The sequence below is a fragment of the Rhinolophus ferrumequinum genome, chromosome 10 (assembly GCF_004115265.2).
Source record: "Rhinolophus ferrumequinum isolate MPI-CBG mRhiFer1 chromosome 10, mRhiFer1_v1.p, whole genome shotgun sequence".
In the NCBI taxonomy this organism is placed as follows: domain Eukaryota; kingdom Metazoa; phylum Chordata; class Mammalia; order Chiroptera; family Rhinolophidae; genus Rhinolophus; species Rhinolophus ferrumequinum.
Window position 1 is genome coordinate 44,259,109 of NC_046293.1, and position 22,194 is coordinate 44,281,302.

General features: G+C 33.0%; 1 protein-coding gene across 5 annotated transcripts in view; it reads left to right on the forward strand.

Annotated features, from left to right (window-relative positions):
* The window catches only part of CNTN1 (contactin 1), a 287,480-nt gene that overhangs the window by 250,595 nt on the left and 14,691 nt on the right, over nucleotides 1–22,194 (forward strand). For all 5 annotated transcript variants that reach the window (XM_033117382.1, XM_033117384.1, XM_033117385.1 and 2 more), the window contains 3 exons: nucleotides 1,011–1,197; nucleotides 3,614–3,726; nucleotides 4,517–4,673. In XM_033117382.1, the coding sequence (XP_032973273.1) occupies nucleotides 1,011–1,197; nucleotides 3,614–3,726; nucleotides 4,517–4,673 (457 nt within the window). The remainder of the gene's footprint in view (nucleotides 1–1,010; nucleotides 1,198–3,613; nucleotides 3,727–4,516; nucleotides 4,674–22,194) is intronic.

A 22,194-nucleotide genomic window follows, 5' to 3' on the forward strand; every position in this document is an offset into this window, starting at 1 on the left:
ATCATGGTTTCATACGTATCTTATGAAAAGGTCATAAAACTTTTCAAAAGTAAATGAAAAGTTCAGGATTATATAAATGTTAGACGTTATTTGTAAGGCACTTTGGTTAATTATGAAATTAAATCCATTTTTATTTTATAGAGAGGGCATTTAAAAATCTATAAAATGCCAGTATACTTATAAACAATTATTTCCTTTTACTTACACCTTAGATATAATTAGATGTTTGACCAATGAAACAGCCTTACTTGAAGAATAAAAATTATAATTCCTAGATTTTACTGTAAGAGACGGAATTTTACTTTAAGAGACGGAATCTAGGAATTTAAAAATTCCTAGATTTTACTTTAAGGAAGTCTGTCATTACTAAAAGTAATCATTTCTAATCACTATATGGATAGAATTTTTTAAAATTTATTTTAAAGGTAAATAATTTCTACAACTAATCAAATTATTAAGCATAATATTTCCTTGATATCTAGCCTTGCTATAGTTTCTAAGTAAATAATATACACATGTTTCTGAAGTGAGATAGCAGAAAGTTATCACACTGTATGTTCCTAGGCCACATGATGAAGATTTTTGCCAAGCAAGATTGTAGGTATTCCTTTCAAACTGCTTTATCAATGGCTTATAACAAATTTGAAATCATGTAAATAGCAATAAAGCAGAAAAACGATAAAAATTGTGGTAAATACTTCAAGACAGAAGTTCTATATTTCGAAGGTAAATCTTATGAAAGGTTTTTTGGTTTTCCTTTCTCTTTGTCAGTGTTAAGACTATTTCAGGCAATCGTGTGGGCCTTTGATTTGCCTTTGACAACTTTAATCACATCTGCATTGTATACTTTGTGATAGTCTAAGACTGAGAGAAGTACAAGTAACATTAGGACATATTTGAGAATATAATGCTCAGTCAATATCAACGGTGACAGAGTCAGTTAAAAAGAACTTTTCACAACTGAAATGTCTGAGTCATAACAAAATATTACCCAACTTGAATGTTTGCAGATTCGATACTGGTCCGTCCATGACAAAGAAGCCGCTGCACACAGAGTTCAGGTAAACAGCCAAGAGTATTCAGCCAAGCTCGAGAACCTTCTGCCCGACACCCAGTACTTTGTGGAAGTCAGGGCCTGCAATAGCGCAGGCTGTGGACCTCCCAGTGAGATGACTGAGACCTTCACCAGGAAAGCACGTGAGTCTCAACATTTGCATTTTAAACACTGTCAAAAACTACCAATAGATTCTATCATGATGAAGGTACATTTGAGAAAAATTTACTACCTAGCGGTCTTCGCACATTTGGTTTTCAATTCTTTCCAATACAATCACACAATTAAAAAAAAAAAACATTGTTAGTTAATGTAGATGATGAAAAAATGTGGAATACCTTTATAACTTTAATGCTCTCTTTTAGCAATGAAAGTACAGAATCTCCTTTTGTAAAGACTCCCCTCAAAATTTTGCACCATTACATAATTAATTTGTATTCATTTTGTTATTATTTTACTTTCTTTTCATAGAAATGCATCGACAGCATGATGAAATGAAAATTCTGTTTACTTTTTTATGCTTTGATTTACAAACTTTCATCACTGAACATGCAAATGCAAGTTAACTGCTGTAGCACTACGCTTCCCCTCTATCACCACATGTTCTTTGTACATATAATAAAACCACCCACCCTGCTCAGATGTATGGTCATCCTCATCTATCTGGCTTTTCTTTGAGATCTCTTTCTTGAATCAAGGTGAATATATAAAAAAGGAAATTTATATTCAGGACTCGAGGGAGTTTTACAATAGTTTGAAGACATGATTACCATTAGGGCTTAAAGACGTATGTAGTTCATTTGGAGAAAAAGAAACTTCTAACAGAACATGGTGGTAAGAGGCAGACTTTGGTATCCTACATGGGGTCAGATCTGTTTCTGCCACTTGTGAAATGTGTGACAATAGACCAATTACCTCACATCTTTAAATCTCAGTTTTCTAATTTGTGAAAGGCTTCATTCCTTTGTTCTTTCTTCCATTTATTCATTCATTGAAAGTACGCTAAGTGCCCAGCATTGCTTCAGGTGTTGAGGATACAGAAGGTGAGAACCACATCCTCTTCTCACAAGGTTCACAAACAAATGGAAGGAGAGAGAAAATAAATAAATAAATAAAATAAAACCAAATGAATATGATATTATCAGATGATAGGGCAATAAAGTGAATAAACAGATGCTAAAGTGGAAAGTGACTTGGCCAAGAGCCAAATTCCAATTGAGTGGTCAAGAATGGCCTCTTTGAGAAGACGCCATTTGAGCTAGGATATGAGTAATAAGAAGGACCCACTATCAGATGACTGGGGAAGGGGGTGGAGAAAGATTGTTGCAGGCAAAGAAAATAACTAGTGAAAAGCTTTTAGGTGGCAAGAGTTTGATATGCTTTAAGTATAGAAAATCCATTGGGGCCAGAACATAGGTTCTGAGGTGAGGAAGTGAAATGCGCTGGCATCAAAGTATAAAGGCCCCTATAAATCATAGTTTGAGTTCTTCCTAAGTATGATAAGAAGCCATCAGAAGATTTTAGAGAAGAGAGCATTATGTAATTTAGGTTTTGAAAAAAATCACTCTGGCTTCTAGATGGACAATAGATAATGATGGGTAAGAGTGTAAGCAGAATTGCCAATTAGGAAGCTATTTTAGTAGTTGGGGAAAGAAATGGTAGTGGTTAGAATTCAGTGATAATAGAAGTGAAAAATTCTTTGCAAGCAGAATCGACAACTTGCTGATATTTGGATGTTGGCAATGAATGGGATGAAAAACAATACTAGTTTTTGTGTGTGTGTGTGTGTGTGTGTGTGTTTTGTTGTGGTTTTTTTTTTGAGAAATTGGGTGTTTGGTTGTGAAAGACTCACAGACAAGCAGATTTGGGGGTACATAGCAAATGTCCCATCAAGATTTTATTATATTGGAGAAGCCTTTCAGACATTCAAGTAGAGATAGGCAGTTGCACACATGTGTCTCGAGATTAAAAGACTAGACCTTGAGATAGAGTTGTGAGTACTTAAAGCTATAGGCCCAGATTTAAGATTTAGGTAATATTCACTGAGGAGAGAAGGGGGCTCAGGATTAGATCTTAAGTTGTTCCAACATGTAAAAATTGAGCAGAGAACATGGAGCCAGTAAATCATGGCAATGAGAGAGAACAGCCAGAGAGATTAGAAGGCAGACCCAGATGTTGAAAGATCATGAATTTAAGAAAAGAATGAGATTCAAGAAGGAATTAGGAGGCCAATTCTGTGAAGGACTGAAAAAGATGTTAAATTTGAAAAAATTTTAAAAAGTGACATTAGATTTCACCTTGAAAGCAGCAGTTTCAAAAGCCATGCAAAAAGAAACCCAAGTGAGAAGACAATAAAAGTTAGTTACATTACCGACCTCACAAGGCCATGGATATATGCACCCATGGATATAAAGTGTTTAGCATAGTGTCTGGCATATAGTAAAGCACTCATCAAAATTAGCTGTTGTTGTCACATTATTACCATCCCTGATGCAATGCAGCTTGCGGAACTGAAGTTAGATATGATGATTGTCAATCCTGTATTATTACTTTTCACAGCTCCGAGCCAGCCACCAAGGATCATCAGCTCCATAAGGTCTGGTTCACGTTACATAATTACCTGGGATCACGTGGTCGCACTATCAAATGAATCTACTGTGACAGGATATAAGGTAGATAAAAGGTTACTAGATTACTCCTTGCACAAGTCTCACTCTTCTAAAGAGTAATTGATGTTTGGACTTGCTGTTTTGAAAAACCCATTCAGCTTTCTTATTCTAACTGTGTAGCAGACTCAGGTGACAGTGCCATGATAAATTTTTATCTGAGAAATGATCTTCAGTGAAGTCTAGGAAAATGCTATGTCAAGTAAGCAAGATAGAATAACTGTTTTAAAGTATAGAGGTGTTAGAATAACCAGCACCTAAAGAACAGAGACAGAATCCATTGTTGTTTGACAGTGATTAAAATAGTGTCACCCAGCACACAGTGAACTTTTTCATGTATTGAGTTGCTTTCTATAAATGAACAAAAATGAAAAAAAGTCATTTCTGTATGTTCTCTATATCACACCCTATCATGTTTTTCATCGTATACTGAATTTTAGAAATAATATAAAAAAATTAAATTGTGAGGCAATTTTTTAGACTACACCAATATATTGAAAGAGCCCTCATTTTGTATTATTTATTAAAACAAAACAAAACATTTTTCCCTGTTTTAGTTCATCTCAAATAAATAAAATTCAGATGCATAAGGCACATCCTCTTGGATCACCCTAAAAAAATAGGTGAAATTGATTTCTGTGTATTAAAAATAATATTAATTTTACAGCAAGTATTACACATAGCTATCTAGGATTTATTTTACTAATAAAAATGTGAGAATATTCTTGTTTTAGTTTTAGGACATTGACTAATTATTACCAATTTATTAAGTATACATATTTTGGGACTTTTTAAGGTACTCTATAGACCTGATGGCCAGCATGATGGCAAACTGTATTCAACCCATAAGCACTCCATAGAAGTTCCAATCCCCAGGGATGGACAGTATGTTGTAGAGGTTCGTGCACACAGTGAGGGAGGAGATGGAGTGGTGTCTCAAGTCAAAATTTCAGGTAAGCCAGTCATTTATGACACATTCCAAATAAGTACTTGTAAGTTCTAGACCATATGGATTCCCAAAAGTAAAGGTAGAACTGATATTCATACCAATATCAATGTTTTGCTAAATAGATTTGAAATGTCAAGGATGCCCTGAAACTTAATATTTCTTCCATTATGAGTCACAAAAGTAAATTTGCAACAAACCACATACTTGTTGATTATTATCTGGATGTCAAAGCATAATGAAAATACCATAATGCATTAAAATGGCACATAATACTAGACCATTAGGTAATAGTATCCAAACTTCTTGTATATCAAAAGGAAATTCAATTGATATTCTTCTAGACCCCTTTTCCTTGTAATTCACATATTAATATTGTAATAAAATAGAAGGGCAGTACATGATGGCTCCTTTACCATCACCCTTTCTTTATCTCAGCAGCTCTGTTCTTTCTCTGAAGACTCTATTTCTCACAGCATTGGTTAATTCAAAACAAATATTTGAGGCGGTGATTTCTTTCCTGTTTTGAATTTGTTGAACTATATCATTGTTTTAAATTTTCTTTTTTCTCACCCTGTATGCATGAAATAGTTTAATTGTAAAGAATTATATTTTATGTTAATTTGAAAATTTTATGAGAGACTTCTGAATATTAGAAGATGCTAAATCAACGATGGGAATAACTGATTTGGGAAATAAAAAATGGTGATTTACACCTAATTCATGAATATTTATATATATTAAACTAATAAAATATCCTTAAAACAATGCCATGGTTTTTAGTCTGACCATAACTGCATAAAGAAACTATAGAATTAACATTAGGAAATGTTGGCTATTTGGTGAATAGTACAATTATACATTCTTAAAATTTAGATGTGGATTTATTTGCAAATTGTTTAAATTATTTATAGTGAGGAAAGCATATAAACACAAATGGAAATTTTAGGCTGTCTCATAAATTTAAATTATTCACATTGAAACCTTTTTAGGTTAGATATTATTATGTTGTTTTAGAAATTTGGAAAATACGAAAGTCTGGAAGAAAAAAAATAATCAGTTATATTCCAAACACTTAAATTAACTACTATTAATGTTCAGTGGAATTTACTTCTGGTTACTCTATATGCATATATAATTTCATGTTTTAATTTCTATTAAATATATCATGTTATATCTTATTTTTATCAATTATGTTACATGAATATTCCCCAATCATGTCATTAAAAATTTTTAAGTTTCATGTAAAATTGTACGTAATATTCTCTCAAACAAATGTACAAAGTTTATCTACCCATTCCATTTTTTATCATAATACTATTTTGAATACATTTCTATAAATTAATCTTTCTGCAAGTTAAATTCAAATGAGATAAAGTGTTTTATGTTGCCAAATTTCTTTTAAAATATTTATCAATTTATGTTCCTATTATCATTTTATATGAGTGCATTTCCCACAGCACCACTGTAATATTAGTCTCTCTTTTTTACTCATTACTAATTTGAAAGGAGAAAATGGCATCTGTTTAGAGTTGAAGAAGCATTTTCTAAATTCTGTACTTTGATAACACACCATCAACATTTTCACACTTAGCAGGACTGTTTTACAAAAGGAAATCAGAAGGAAATATGGACCCAAAAGACCTGGGTAAATTATTTTTGAACACTGATCTTTTCTGTTTAGAAGCCAGCCATAGCAGACTGTTGTCCTCTTCATTTCCTTACCCCTTAGTTATTCCTAATGTGAAGGAGAATCTAGTTTATGGGATTTAAATGACAGAAATTTATAGCTAGAGATACTTTAGCAATTACAATATCATCGTTATAGTTATAACTAGTGGTGTGTTGATAAATGTTAAGCAACTGACTCCCCATGGATTGGAGGAATCCCTGGATTGTAGCGTTTGCAAATTTCTGTGGTGTGAATATTTTCATCATGTTAGATTTCAAGTTTCCACATGATGTCCCTAAATGTGGAGCTGGGAAGAGATACCTGTACTCAGTAGCATACATTATGTAGTATCATCACCATATAGATGCAATAGGAGTAACCTCAAAAGCATTGATGACGTTAAATGTGGTAAAATAATTAAGTGATGAGTCTGAGTATTTACTATCTTTATTTGAAACTTTTTAATTTAACTAACAAGTTTATATATATATATATATATATATATATATATATATATATATCAATTTTAATAACAGTGTTTTAAACAACTCATTCATAAATTTCTTAAAAAATTAACAATTGTCTCTCAGGAGGTGGTATGGACCAGCTACAGCACACCATGGTTATTATCTGGCATCTTGTTGTAGAGCCCATGTGTAGAAGACACAGAGTATGCTTCTTTAAAAAACCTCAAACATACTCAGAATAGTTTCTTCTTTCTTTTTTTGCCAACTGAAGGACAATATTCTTATTAATGCAGAATGTGTTATTTATCTCTTAGTCTGACCATACTGTACAAAGAAACTGAAGAATTAACATTAGGAAGTGTCAGATGTTTGGTAAATGGTACCATAAAAATCAGAATTTTATGATTTAAGTTGGGATTTATTTGCAAATTATTTAAATAATCTGTAAAGAGGAAAGCATGTAAATGCATAATGGAAATTTTAGGCTTTCTGAGATATTTAAAAGACCTCTAATACTTTCCTTTGTTTCAGTTTTCATATCTAAAATACGTAGCCAGGAATGTAAGACATTGCTATGGTAATGTTTGTATGCATTATGCCATCCATCCATCCATTCATTGATTCGTTCAGCAAATATACATTAATTGTCTATCATACATTAGGCACAATTCACATACTTATAATGTGCTGCCATTTATATATTTTCACATCTCTCCAAGCCTACATCACAACCATCGTCACTGGCCCTATTGCAATTCTAAAATTTTTCTGGGCTTCCAATTTTGGCTTCCTATACTCCATTCTCTATGCAGCAGCCAGAGGGATCTTTTGAAACATATCTCAAGTCATATTAACTTTCCTCTTAGTTATTCTATAGAATGAAATCTGAATTCTGTACCATGGCCAATATAATCTGGCCCTGTCAAAGTCGCTCACCTGAAGTAAGTGATTTCTCCCGTGCTCCGTTAACCTTCTTTCTCTTGAACATACCAACATTATCCCTTCCTTGAAGCATCTGTACTTGTTCTTGCTGCTGCCTGGAAGTCTCTGTACCTTGGCATGGCAGGTTCATTCTTGTTATTTTTGTTCTGCTCAGATGTCACCTCCTCAAGGAAGATTTATACGACAATCAGTGTATAGCCCCCTATTCTGATTTTTTATCATATCATATCACTGTTTTTTTTTCCCTCATGATGTTTATGACTATTTAAAATTATCTTATTTATTAATTTATACTGTTGATTGTCCATCTTCATTGTTAGTTGAATGTAAGTTCCATGGCAGCAAGCTCTTTTCTGCCTTGTTCAGCCTGTGAATCACTAGCACCTAGGGTGCATGCCTGCCACAGAACAAGGTTTTAACAAATAATTGTTTAATAAAGTCATGATTTCTGTATAGAGTAATATTTAGTTAAGAGAATAATTTGGGCCACTTAAACTATGGCTTAGATGTCTCGAATGTTGATACACTCTCCTTTAGGCACAAGATTTGAATTATGCCATGGGCTAATGACAAGGTTGATTCTTACAAAGATTAAAACTTTGTGTTAGAGGTATTCTAAAAAATTTATTAGACATAGTCACCTGTAACTCCACTTCTTTCTGACCTGAACACTGTTATCTGCTGTCTTAATAAATTATCCCATATTTATTGTTTATAGTTCACATCGTGGCAAATGTAACATTGCAAATGTTTCATTACAAGAATACTATCTCTAATAAGTTCAAGATTGCTTTTTAAGACTCTTTTGTTCTTATTTATCATTGTGAGCTAAATTAAGAATAATATGAAGGTACTCACAATATTTTGAATAAAAAATTAATAAGCTAACTTGACTTACTATATATTATACATTTTAGAATATAGATTAACAATTAACCTTGATCATAAATAAATATTCATAGAGAAATATGTATTTCATTATGTATGTGCGAATGTACATATTTTGAGCTTTTTTTTTTCTTTTTAGTTTAAACAGATTACAGATATCTCAGTCAAATTAAGGAAGACTTTTAAAGGACATTTTAGAGTCTGGATTTCTTAAGAGCAAGAAATAGTCATTTGAAACCTTTAAGGTAGCAGTAATGTAATCAGATATTTGCTCTTGAAAAATCATGTTGGTGATTGTGGAAAATATATATGTAGGGGAGTAAGATCTAAGGAGATGAATTACAAGGTTATTATCATAGACTGATTAAAGATGATGATGGTCTGGCCTGGAAAGAGGGCAGTGGTGAAGTCTCGGGTAGGTCTACAAGAATAAGGCATCTTTTCCATTTGATTTAAAGTTGTTATATATTCATTTTGTTGACTTTATGTCTTCTAATAAATCTGTAATTCATCCTGATGTTACCACAGATGATGCAATCTAAACATTTAACCTACTATTTTTGGGAACTCAAGCTATTAAGTTAAACTATATACCGAAAGCCACTGACTTAAACACTGATGAAAAACACATTTTTTTTTTTTTTTTACATTGTCCTGTTCTGTCCAGTGGCAGAAGAGGAAGGCCTCGGAAAGCATGTTTTAGGTGAAGACTTCCGATGCTTAACTCCATTGCTCATGTGTTCTCCTCTCCAGTGCCTAAGAAGTACAGTATAAAAGAAACAAGAGGATAGTTGGGATGTTCAGTTTTAATTCATACATTATTAGAATGAAATGTGATATTAACATAATCAATTTTGCAAATAGATTCTCTGTAACAATTTTTAAAAACCAATATTGGTTTTTGGAGCTTCTAATCTTGTATAATAGCCTATGTATATACGGAGAGGATAATAATATACACAGCGCTCTTAGGTTTACTTTATCCCGCCTTCTTTAGTGACAGGATGCTATAAAATTCAGTGATTCCCATATCTGCAACTTTGTAAGTATCGTGTATCATTTGGGAAAAATAGATTGCCATGAATAAATTAAATACTGACCTGAATATTTGAAATGGTGTATTATATGACAGTCGAATGTCATTCTCATAAGAACATCATCATCATTTTTAAAATTCATCTTGTGACAATGGCACAAAAATTATCACTAAGGGAAGGCTATCTCTCCAACCATTTTGAAATAAACATACATTTTGTTTTCCTTTACTATATGTTTGAAATCGATTTGAGAGTTTAAGTGGATGAATCCATCCTGTATATTTCGAGGCTGACAAATAGCTTACATTTAAAATTACCTCTAACATATCTATTCCTTTCGTTAACCTTGAATCATGACTATCCACTCAAATCATTTTCCAATATATGGCTGTACTTAATACTCTTAGTTTTGTAATAAGCATGAAAACAGAGAAGAAATATCTAATAAAAGTAATATTTAGTACATCTCTAAATTTGACTCACTGCCCTGATCATTGTTAATGTAATTCTATGAATGACCCATGTTTACTCCAGGAGTTGAGCTTACAGGGAATTCCCAGGCTTATTTATCTTTTAGAAGTTTTGAGCGCTAGTTCTAGCAGCAGATTTTACCGCTTTAAGTCATAGATAACATCTTTTCATCTAAACTAACTGGGGTTTTCCTAACTTCTTTTCAGCTACAAGTAAGTTCATACAACAGTCCCAACATATTATTTTGTGTTCATTTATTTAGACTCAGACATAATTTGGTTGGAAAATTCCATAGTGGAATACATTATTATAAGAATAGAAAGGGAAATTAAAGATAATCTTCCCAGATTCCCTTACTACCAAAATAGTTTTGGTTTATGAAATATAGTCAGTCTCTGGAGCTATACTTTAGTATTATAATGTGCAAATAGCTTTTATCCTCTGTTAGCTAAAATTTACTCTTTAAAAAATTACATATTTTCATAATACTTTTGCTCTCCATAAAATTGATTCATTCAATAAACATCTACTAAACACCTACAAAATGGCAGGCATTCTGCTAGTTTATCAGTTACAATAATTGGCAAGCACTTCTGAAGCTTGGATTCTAGTGGATATCAGGAAAATATAGAACTAGCATCAAATAATAAAAATGTATTTATATGCAGGTTTATTAAGGCTTATAAGAAAAAAAAATCAGTGGCTAACATAGAGAATAAAAGCAGTAGAACTTACTTAAATAGGGTGATCAGGTCAACCTCTCTACTTACGTGATGATTAGCCTGAAATCTAAAGGAAAGGAACTAGCCATACCACAAGAGGGGTAAGAGTCCTAGGTACAGGGGGAATGGCAGAAAAGAACTTGTCGTGCTCAAGAAGCTGAAAGGAGGCCAGTGCTCTTGGTGTGTAGTGGTGTGATATGAGTTGAAGAGATGAAAAGAGCAAAAGCCATGAACGGCCTGGCCTGGATTATATCTCAGACTCATATCATTCTGCTCTCATTCTAACTCTCTCCCTCACCCCATATTTAAAGGCTTTTGTAAGAAGTTTATACTCTAGTCTACGTTCAATGGCAAAACACAGATGTGCTTTCAGGAGATGAGTGATGCAATCTGATTTAAGATCATGTTTTCTGTAGTGTAGAAAATACATTGAAATGGAACAAAAAGGGGAGTCAGTATAGCTGGTGAGCAGGTCTGAGACCCAATCAGAACAGGCAGATTTCTCTTTCAGAAAGAATCAATCTATAGGATAATTTAAGTTTCTTATTTCTCTGAGACACAAAGCAAATTACAAGATCTCTTCCAGGATAAATTATTAAAGGATGTATATGGGGACATTATATACATCCCAGACGGGAAAATGAACATTTTAGAATGTTTCTTATAAAACTTTTCAGGTAGAAAAACATAAGAGTTAATAATAAAAATATGGGGAAAACAGATTCATAAACTTGCTGGAGGAAAATGTCTCCATCATCATATTTGGCTCCTTCCCAAGCATTGGAACCCTCTGTAGGAAATTTATAGTTTATGTTCTCTGAACCACAGTTCAAACACTGTCTGTAATGGGGAGGAATTCACCATTGTCCAAGAGCCCTTAGACTTATTAATACCTTTCCTTAAGATCACAGATCTCTGGTCAATTCTATAATGATTGAACTAGTTTTCAATGAAATCAAGCTCACAGGATCAACCCATAGATTGCTATAAAGTGTCTTCTCTCTTCTATCAGTGAAAGATGATGTGTCTTTTAGGAAAGATGAAACATCTCTAGATATTTTAATCAAGTATTGAATTAAATTCTTAAAAGAAAATCTTTTCATAAGAGCTATGAGAGTGAATGATTTCTGCTTTTGAGATAAGCAAAAGAGATGTCGTTGAAAGGAACCACCACTGGGGGTCCATCTCCTTACAGTATTAAAGTGGAGGACACACAGGAGAACCTTCAAGGGCCGCGGCATCGCCTTACCTTTGACACCCACTGAGGCCCATGGTCCTGCCCACCACTGCCAGAGCAGTGGTGGCTTCTGCTTTTCTGTGACCTTCCGGTTCTCCCCCAGTTCCTCTCAGTGACGAGAGAGTCTAGGAAATGTTTTCACAATTTTACCCCAGAGATAGAAAGGAGAGAATAGAAAGCAAGAGGAATAGTGCTGAAATTCCAAAAGAAAATACAGCACATTTTCTCCAAAAATAAGTAGGTTTACATGATAACCATCAAAACTAACAAGAACCCAGCTAAACATGGATATTTTAGGAGATGTTAAATGAAATGAAAGAAAGAAAATAAATGGCTTTTAACCTCTAAATTTATTTCATGATATAGAAATTCATATTATTAGAAACACCATTAAAATTATAGGACAAGACACCTGTAGGTATTGAAACTGTATTATGAAAATACTAAAACAGAGATTTACCCAACATATAGAAAATAATAATATCACTTGATCACCAACACTCACATATAACAATATGGCTACAGTTTTTAGTTCCTCCCCATATTTTCTTTTTCAATATTATGATAACATCATAAAAGACATCATTGTATGTAGATCTTTTTTCTGAATTTCCAATTTTATTTTTCTTAGAACAGATTCCTAGAAGTGGAAATACTAGGCAGGACCTTTCAAAGATTTCGCAAATACTTGACAATTGCCAAGTTGCTATCCAAACAGCAATACCCACATTTTATCATTGAACAGTTTTTTTAAATCGCATTTTGCTATTCAAAAATAAATAAATAAATAAATAAATAAATAAATAAATAAATAAATAAATAAATAAAATAAACTTTGTTAATTAAAACGCAGCAGGAAAAGTCTGCTCTGATAAATAACTGGGAAAGAGAATCAATGAAGTGAGGGAACGATCTATGCAGTCATCTGAAAGGAAAAGTATTCCTATTAGAACCCTATGAAAGCCTTGCACTAGAAGTATATTTAGATGTTCAAGAAACAGCCGGGAGATGAGTGTGACAAGGGCAGAGCAGGCCATGGGGAGAGTGGACACAATGAGGCTGGAGAGGTAGATGGCATATGAATTATGACACGGTTTACAGGTCCTCCTGTTTAAGGACTTTGGATTTCACTCTAAATGTGATGAGAGGCCATTGAAGCATTTTAAGAAAGGAAGTGACATGATCCGGTTTATATTTTACAAGTCTCATTCTAGCTATTCTTTGGAAGGAAGGAGAAATTTCATGAATGGTACAAAAAAAATCTGTGAATCTCTGGGAACAGGGAGGACAGAAGGAATCCAGAAGGTAATAGTCCAAGCAAGAGATGAAGTCTATGTTGCCTAGTGTGGTCACAGTGGAAATAAGTAGTCAGAATTTTTTTGGAAGAAGATTCGACAGTGTTTTGTAATGATTTGATAAGGAGTATTAAAGATGATTTGGTATAACTCTAAGAATTTAGATTGACCAACAGAATCATCTAGTTAAATAGTCAACGTAAATACTTACCTTTAAGAGAATCATCTACTAAAAATAGGTGATTGGAGAAAATAAGTTAGGAGTTTAAATTCTGACATGTTTAGCTACGCTATGTCCATCCAGGTGATAGCCAAGTGGAGATGGATTTTTAAAAAGAAAAAAAAAAAAAAGAGTAATCTAGTAAAGTGAGAAACCAGCTGAGGTCAGATAAGAAACTTGTCAGAGAACCAGTTAGCATAATTATATAACTATCTGCAACCCATGCCAGCCAGGATACAGAAATGGAGATAGCAGATGGTTGTTGGTGTTGTCTAAAGCTGGCAAATTATATGGTTAATATAATAGGAGATCAAGGGAAACAAGGATTCATTACTTCTAATTAAAGAACAACTTAAATAGCTGACCAGAGAATTTGTGTCTATTAGAATATTTTCTGCTGTCAGTAACAAACCCTCAACTCAAAATTGTTTTAGAGATAGGTGGCCTTTAGGACTTAGTGAAATCAGTGTCTCAAAAATCCAATCAAGGACCAGTTTTTACCCCCTTTCTGTACTTGGGAGGCCTCAGAATTGGCTTTATTCTTAGGCTTATCATCTCCATTGTTGCAAGATGACTGCAGCATTGCTAGGAGCTACTGCATGCAGACCCGATACTAAGGAAGAAGGGTGTCAGTGTCTTTTAAAGTTCTATTTTAAAATGAAGGACCATTCCCAGAAGCCCATCAGGAAATCTTTCCCATACTGTCCAGAACTGTGTCACAAATCTACCCCTAAACTAGTTAAATGGCATTTTCATGGTTGCTCACAGTGATCAAGATTTACTGCTGATCTGGATGGGAAAATCTTCGTTGAGAAGTGAACATCTGAAAAAAAAAAAGAGAGAAAGAGTGTATTTGCAAGGAAACAGAGAGAAAAATATTTCTGCTTAATATTCAAAGTTAAATAATGAGGTAAATAAACATGAATATAGGAAAAGGAAAAAGAAGAAACTAGGTCAAAGTGCAACTTCATAAATATGCAGAAAAAGAGGCATGAAAAGTTACAGGAAGGATACAAAGTCAGCTTCAAAAGCAGAAAATATAGGCAGGATTTTTACTTTTTTTTCCCCAGTAACAAGAGATAGTCATCAATATGGATCCTGATATTAAAACAAGGATTTATGACATTGAACAAGTTATCAAGGATTATATCAATAACCCTGATCCAAAGTCAATAAACACAGGTTTACCCCTAAAATAAATATATTTGGTACTATCACTGTTAAATAATATTTAAGTAGGAAATAGGAATGTTTAAGGAACAGGTTATTACTGCCACAAGAAAATTATAAATGTTTTGCTTTGTTTTATACTTTAGATTAGATATTCCACAGTACTCAAATCTATGAGACAATCCCTTCCCCTCAAAAGCTGCATTTGGTAGTCTTTACTAAACTGAGAAAGTTATACTAGGAGAGTAGAGTATAGAAAGAAAATTGCTGATGGAACTAAAATTAGAACCTAACTTGAGAAAGGACTCTCATATTTAGTAAGTGCTTTGGAAAAGGGGGTTGTAAATAAAGAAATTTGTCATTTTTGAAAAATGTAATTATATTGAAGAAGTTTCAGAAAATGAACAGATGGTCCTAAGAGAAATACCTTGATTCAAAAATGGGATTTATTTTTCTGAATTCTAGCTATCAGTAAAATTCCAGTTTTACTATATAGTAATCTGTTATTTTCACCTTGATTACATAGTACCAAGCTTTGTAGAATATCATTATACAGTTTCAACAAATTTTATAATGGGTCATATTTTGCATCAATAAATTGATCATGAGAAAATGAATAATATTGTGCAATGTCATATATTATATGTATAATTTTAATTATTCAGAAAGCTCAATTTTGCATTTTTATGAATGTTGGTATACTAGTGGCATAAAAATTACATGAATATTTCTGTTTTGTACACTGAAATGGATTTTAAATATTCTTTGACCCTAGGAAGGACTATTAGGATAGGTGTACCTCCCCTCAAAGCATAGGTTATTACTTTATATTCTCTCCTGAAATAAGAACAACAAATAAGTGAATTAAAATAATTATATTATCTTTAATTGATATGTACATCAACCATAAAAGCACCATTTCAAAATTAATTTTCCTTGGAAACATTATAGGCTACATTGAAATTTATAACCCTCTCAGGAAAATATAAAGACAATTAATTGTCTGTGCTGAGAGAGTTGGGTTTTAATTTTTCTCCCCTGAGGTTTGACACTTACTCACTATAACATAAATTTGAAACCATTTAGAAAAGAAAATGATTTTGTAATTGTTCAAAATAAAACCATGGTAATTTCTCACAAATAGATCTGGAAACCTTTAATGCTATAATAAGAGGGAATATAAAACACTTAAACTGGAAAGTGATATATCAACATATTAAAATGGTCCATTTGATACTACATTAGGGACCAGCATTAGTGATTTATGAAAGAATGTTTAGGTCTCAAAATACTTCCCATAGTTGGGTAAGGCTAGAAGCCAGGCCCCTTGGTAGGTTATTCACAGTATGAGAGCAATGCAGTGAAGCAAACGACATTCCAGAGGCACTTTTTATAGACACCGTCTGCAAAACGAGCCAGACCAAGGGAAAATTAATCATTTAGGACATATTCCAAGAGCATGAATTTCTCCAACCAGTTGTCTTTCTTCTATAACCTACCATTCCTGGCCCTGCGTAATTTACTTTCATCTCTAAAGCAAATCACCAGCCGTGGTCATATGTCCATAGGAAGCAGGGATAGAGAAGGGAGGTAAGTTGCAGAGAATTTAGGAAGAGTCAAGGGTGATGTAGATTACCGAGGGCTAGCCCAACAAGACCCTTAGCCCACAGGAGATGCCTCCAAGTCCAGATATGCCTGGAAGTTCTTAATTATTATGTTTGGATATCAGCATCTAAGTAGATCCTACCAATGCCCTGGCCTCTTAATTCCTTTTTCCTGATGATCTTTTCCTCTGCCCTGCCTCAGCCACCCACCCATGATCACAATCTAGATAGAGGTTCACAGACTTGAATGTGAATTAGAAGTTTAGGGGTCCCTGAAACTTAAATGAGGAAAAAAAATTACATTTTAATTTTTACTACTTTCTAACTGAATAGATTACTCCTTCAAATATAAATGTAAGCAACAAATCACCATCACCAATTATAATCACAGATGTTCTCATATAATATTTCAGCGTTGTAATATTGCTTCTTCAAAAATATGTTTATTGGAACTGATCTTAGTACTTATTATTTAATGTGCTAATAAGCTCACAATTTTAGTGTGTTAGTTAATCTATATCTGCTTTATTGATATTTTTACAAATGTATTTCAGTATAATTGGTTTCCTTTTAATTCTATATAGTGTATTTCATGTATGCAAAAGCATTATTTTCAGTATTCTCGAAGATTCACTGACTTCCAAGGCATCTGTGACACACAAAGAGATTAAGAATCCTTTCAAATATTGATATTACTAATAACTGAAAAAAAATTTTTTAATTTGTTTTAAGCATTCTATTTTCTTACTAGTAATTCTTATCAACTTATTTCTTCAAATATTCTCCCAGCTCCAATAGTTCTTACACCCCCTCCCCACCCAGTCCTACTATTGATCCTGTCCTATTGGTTTTCCATTATCCTTCAAAATTGGACTCCTCTCATTAAGAGCCCTATAATATTTCCATATGTGTCTTTATTATTATTTATATGCCTTGATTACTTAACAAAAGTATAGTTTGTTCTTTACATGTAAAATGGGAATAACAGTATTTACCATTTTAGTGAGTAATGAATGATGAATAAATTATTACCTCCTATTATTGTGAGTAGTAAATTATGAACAAGTTCTTACTATTATTGTAATGAATGAATAAATTAAAACCTATTTCCATGTACCTTAAACCTTTGCCACCCAATTCCAAATGATTGTGAGATGACAATATTCTTAACCTTTTTTTCTATTGTTTCCTTAACAAGCGTTTTCATACATTTTTTTTCCTAGCAGCTGCTGCCACCCATGAAATTTTAATACCACAGATATAGTACATATCTGTTTATGTTCTGTATCCCTTTAGAAATACAAAAACCATTGTAGTATCTCAAATTTTTTCACCCCATAAGAGCCAATTTTCACTCCATGGGACCATACAGCCCCTATGGAGAATGCATGCTTGATGGATATACCCCTTCCATCCATTCCCAGGAGATAAAATAAGTTTTATGAATTGATCAATACAAAAACTTCAGTGAGCTGTGTTTTGAGAAGACGTTGTTTTGCACCTTCATAAGATTATTTTTTATTGTTATATTTTGGTGTTATGTTATTATTGGCTTATACTAAGGGACATTATAAAAAAAGGAACTAAACCAAAAAACAACTACATAAAATCTATTACCAAATTATTCCATGATTGCTAAGGATATGTTTTGCTGTACTACACAGTATCCTCCTTTTAAGGAACTATGATTGAAAATTCTCTTAGATAACTAAGGCTGAACCTAGAGAAGTGAACACCATAGGCCACGATAATAAATAAATAAATAGTTAAATACAATAATTTAACATTTAATATTAAATAATATTCTTGAAATTCCTGTATACTACTGAATGGAGAGGATGAGATATTATTAGAGGAAGGACATGAAGGAAGACCACTCTGTCTAAATTCTAGAAATAGTCATCTCTTCACACTACCATACTGATATACACACACATACTCAAAAAAGGAAAATAAATCCAGTTAAATAAATCCATTTTCCTCTGTAGGCAGCTTAGATATTATTTAGTGGAGCATATTTAATAGGAACCTTACTTACCCTCATACACACTCCAGCAGGTTATCATTATCTTCTTTCAATATAGTACTCTCCTTTAAAAGAACTCAGGATAGTGGTAAGAAGAAAAACAACCCCTCTAATAATTATAGTTTTCTAATTTTTGCATTTCCAGTATTGTGTTAGTATTCATTATGGATTGTTATTTCAGGTACCTGACTACCTGAACTGTACCTTAACCTGCATCCATTCTCTGGTCTCAGGACCAGAAGTACAAGGTGTGATCAAACAATAAGGTAGATGTTTAAATTAAATATATATATATATTACAGTAAAAGACACATTGCCATTTCTCCACCTCAAAATACTCCTCCTCACTTCAAACACTTATCCCATCATTCTTGCCACTTTCTGAAGCAGTTCTGGAAGTACTCTTTTTTGAGTGTCTTTAGTTGCGCTGTGGTGGCTGCCTCAATGTTCTGAATCATTTTCACTTTGGGAAAGAGCCAGAGTCGCATGGTGCCAGATCTAGTGAATAAGGTGGATGAGGACACACCATAATGTTTTTGTTTGACAGAAATTGCCATATACCAGAAGTGATGTATGACACGGAGCGTTGCCTGATGGAGGATGATTTATAGCACACTTTAAATACACCTTCTCTCAACCGTAGCTCACACCCAACTGACTGCGCCGAACAAGTTGAAATTTGTCACACACTGTTACCAAGGTTCCATGCACCACTTCCCATATTGAAGATTGCTGTCTTTCCACTGGATGACACTCAGCATTAGCATTCACCATATTTGTGATCACAACACACACATCGCTTCTGATACGGCAATTTCTGACAAATAAAAACATTACAGTATGTCCTCATCCACCTGATTCATTGGATATGGCACCATGCAACTTCTGGCTCTTCCCCAAAGTCAAAATGACCATGAAAGGTAAACGTTTTAGATTGATTCAGGACATCAAGGCAGCCACGATAACACAACTAAAGACACTCACAAAACAGGACTTCAGAACTGCTTCAGAAAGTGGCAAGAACAATGGAATAAGCGTGTTCAAAGTGAGGGGGAGTATTTTGAGGGGGATTAATGGCAATGTGTTTTTTACTATCGTGTGTGTGTGTGTATGTATATATATATGTACATATATATATATATTTTTTTTTAATTTAAACATTCATTGTATTTTTTCATCACACCTTGTAGATTTGATTTTCTTAAGCATGTTACTTGTTTTACTTTTGGATAATGAAATTAATGATTGATCTATTTCTCTATCTGTATTGCCTAGCCAAAACTCAGAACCATATTTCCAGAGTATATAGAGCATTGTACAGTTTAATTAAAAATATGTAAATATAGGGAAAGTGCTTTTTAAATGTCCCTGAATAACATAGACACTTACCAAATATTAGTAATGCTAGTACTAGCATTAGTTGATGTTGATATTACTATTTTGGTATCATTATCTCTTAGCTTTGTCTCAATTTCCCTATGCTTATTTTCCTTCCTCTCAATTTTCTTATTTTTTTCCTTTCTCATAATTTATGTATCTTTGTAGACTATTTCAAAGTCTTTTTAGAATGAGATAGCATATAACTCTTTACTTATATAAATATTTCTATTTTATTCTCTAGAGTATTTGATATATGTAATCAAATACTTTGCCAGAGAGAGAGAGAGAGAGAGAGAGAGAGAGAGAGAGAGAGAGAGAGAGAGAGAGAGAGAGAGAGAGAGAGAGATCATCTATTGACCCTCAAGAAATATAAGACACCCAGATCAGATTTCTAATATATGCTTTATGATTAAAATATAAGCTAAAAAGAATTCCTAAAATATATAAAGTCATAAAGAATGTATTCTAAAATATGAGAGCCAATAAAATCTGAAGAGAAAATATTAAAAATAAATAAAAAATTTACACAATTAAAAAATGCTTATATATTTAGTATAATAATTTTCATGGCAAATGGAGAGCTGGCATATATGATTCTAAGGTTACAAAGAGATTATAATCCAAGGAGAAACCTAAAACATAAAGCAAACCAATTTAATAGAGAAAGATTGGAAGTAGAAAATACTGGATGCTTTTTATTATTGTGCAATTATTTGAAATTATATCATATTTTTAAGTCTCTTTACTATTCTTTCTGGAAGAAGATTTATTTTACTAAAATCTAAAATTAATACATTGAGTAATAAATTGTGCTAGGAATTATAGCAATCATGCTGGGAGAAAAATAAAACATATGTCACAAACAATAGTAAATTCATTATTATAAATATTTCACAGGGCACATTAGATTGTCACATTTCTCTATAAATTAAGTAATAGTTTCTGTCAATGCCTACTATTCTAGATTATGTATTTTCCTGTAATGTGGGATGTATGAGGCAAAGTTCGCTAGACAAAAGTTGGAAAATCACAGTGAGAATATGACAGGAGGCAGTTTATAAACTGATTCATCTGATTCAAAATTGAAATATTTAAAGCACCAATTATATAGTTAAACTAGTATCTGAATATGTTCTTTTAAAGGAATAGCCTCATATATCTTGTCCAAGATTGTATTCTGAACATATTCTTGATTTAAAATAGGACACAATCACAAAAGGAAGCAAGAAAGATGGTAAATCTCACAACTTCATTAGTAGAACTCTCATAAAAAAAATAAATAGTAAAGGTTTACTATGCCGTTAATTACTTTTGGTGCATTCTATTTTTTTTCTCTGTGTTATAAAATCAACCTATGGCTAATAAACAAAGTCATTCTCAGAATACAGAATATTAGTGGAAGACCTTGTTTGTTCACATTTATGAATTGAGCACTGTAGTGAATACTGGTTATATGGGATTATTGCTTAATTTTGAGCCTACAGAGACATGGAAATTTTATAGGGAAATTAATTCCTTACACTACTTTTCCTCAGGAATGGTATTTTGGGGACATGCATAGAGAAAGAGAGATCATGGGTAGATCTATGGCAGAAGGGAAAAATCCACATCAGGACCTGGTAATGGAATAAAAAAGGGTTTTAACAATTATTTCGACTTAGTCAACAAAAATGTACTGAGCACCAAACATGTGTTAGGTAAGTCTCTGTCCCTGAAAGTTTGAAGATGAACAAAAACATGGTCTCTATTCTTAAGCAGCCCTAAACTCCCTGGAGAGTAAGACAAGTGAAACAAAATTTGCAGCACATGTATTAAGTGTTGTAGAAGCAAGCATTGAGAAGGAAGCAATTAAATCCATTCATAATTGTTTCAGAGGATTATACGTTTGATGAATCTTGTAAGATCAACAAGAATTTTCTAGGCATAAAAGGGGGTAGAAGGGCATTCCTGTCTGAGGAAACAAACTTTAACTCTGAGAATATATACAAATGGCATCTCATTCAGTGAGTCTGGAATGCAGAATTCAAAAAGGAGGATAAGGAAGATATAGTTGTGCAGGTTATATACAGACTGTAAAAAGGTGGCAGATTGAATTTGTAGGATTTTTTTTGCTTTATTTTTACTTTTTTGTGTGTTTAAATGAGAATTGATGAGGTCCTGAATTACCAAAGTACAGGCAGTAGAAAAAGGGGAACAGAGTAATCCTAGTCGTATTGGAGATCAAATCAATTGTACTTGGTGAGCTAGTTGGTATATTGCAGATGAGGGAGAAAAAGCATTTTGAAAATTACTCCATATTTTCTGTTATAAATACTTAAGTGCAAAGCAACATCATTAACTAAGTAATGCAGGAGCATGGCACATTTTATAAGACTAATGATAGGACCAGGAGTGTAG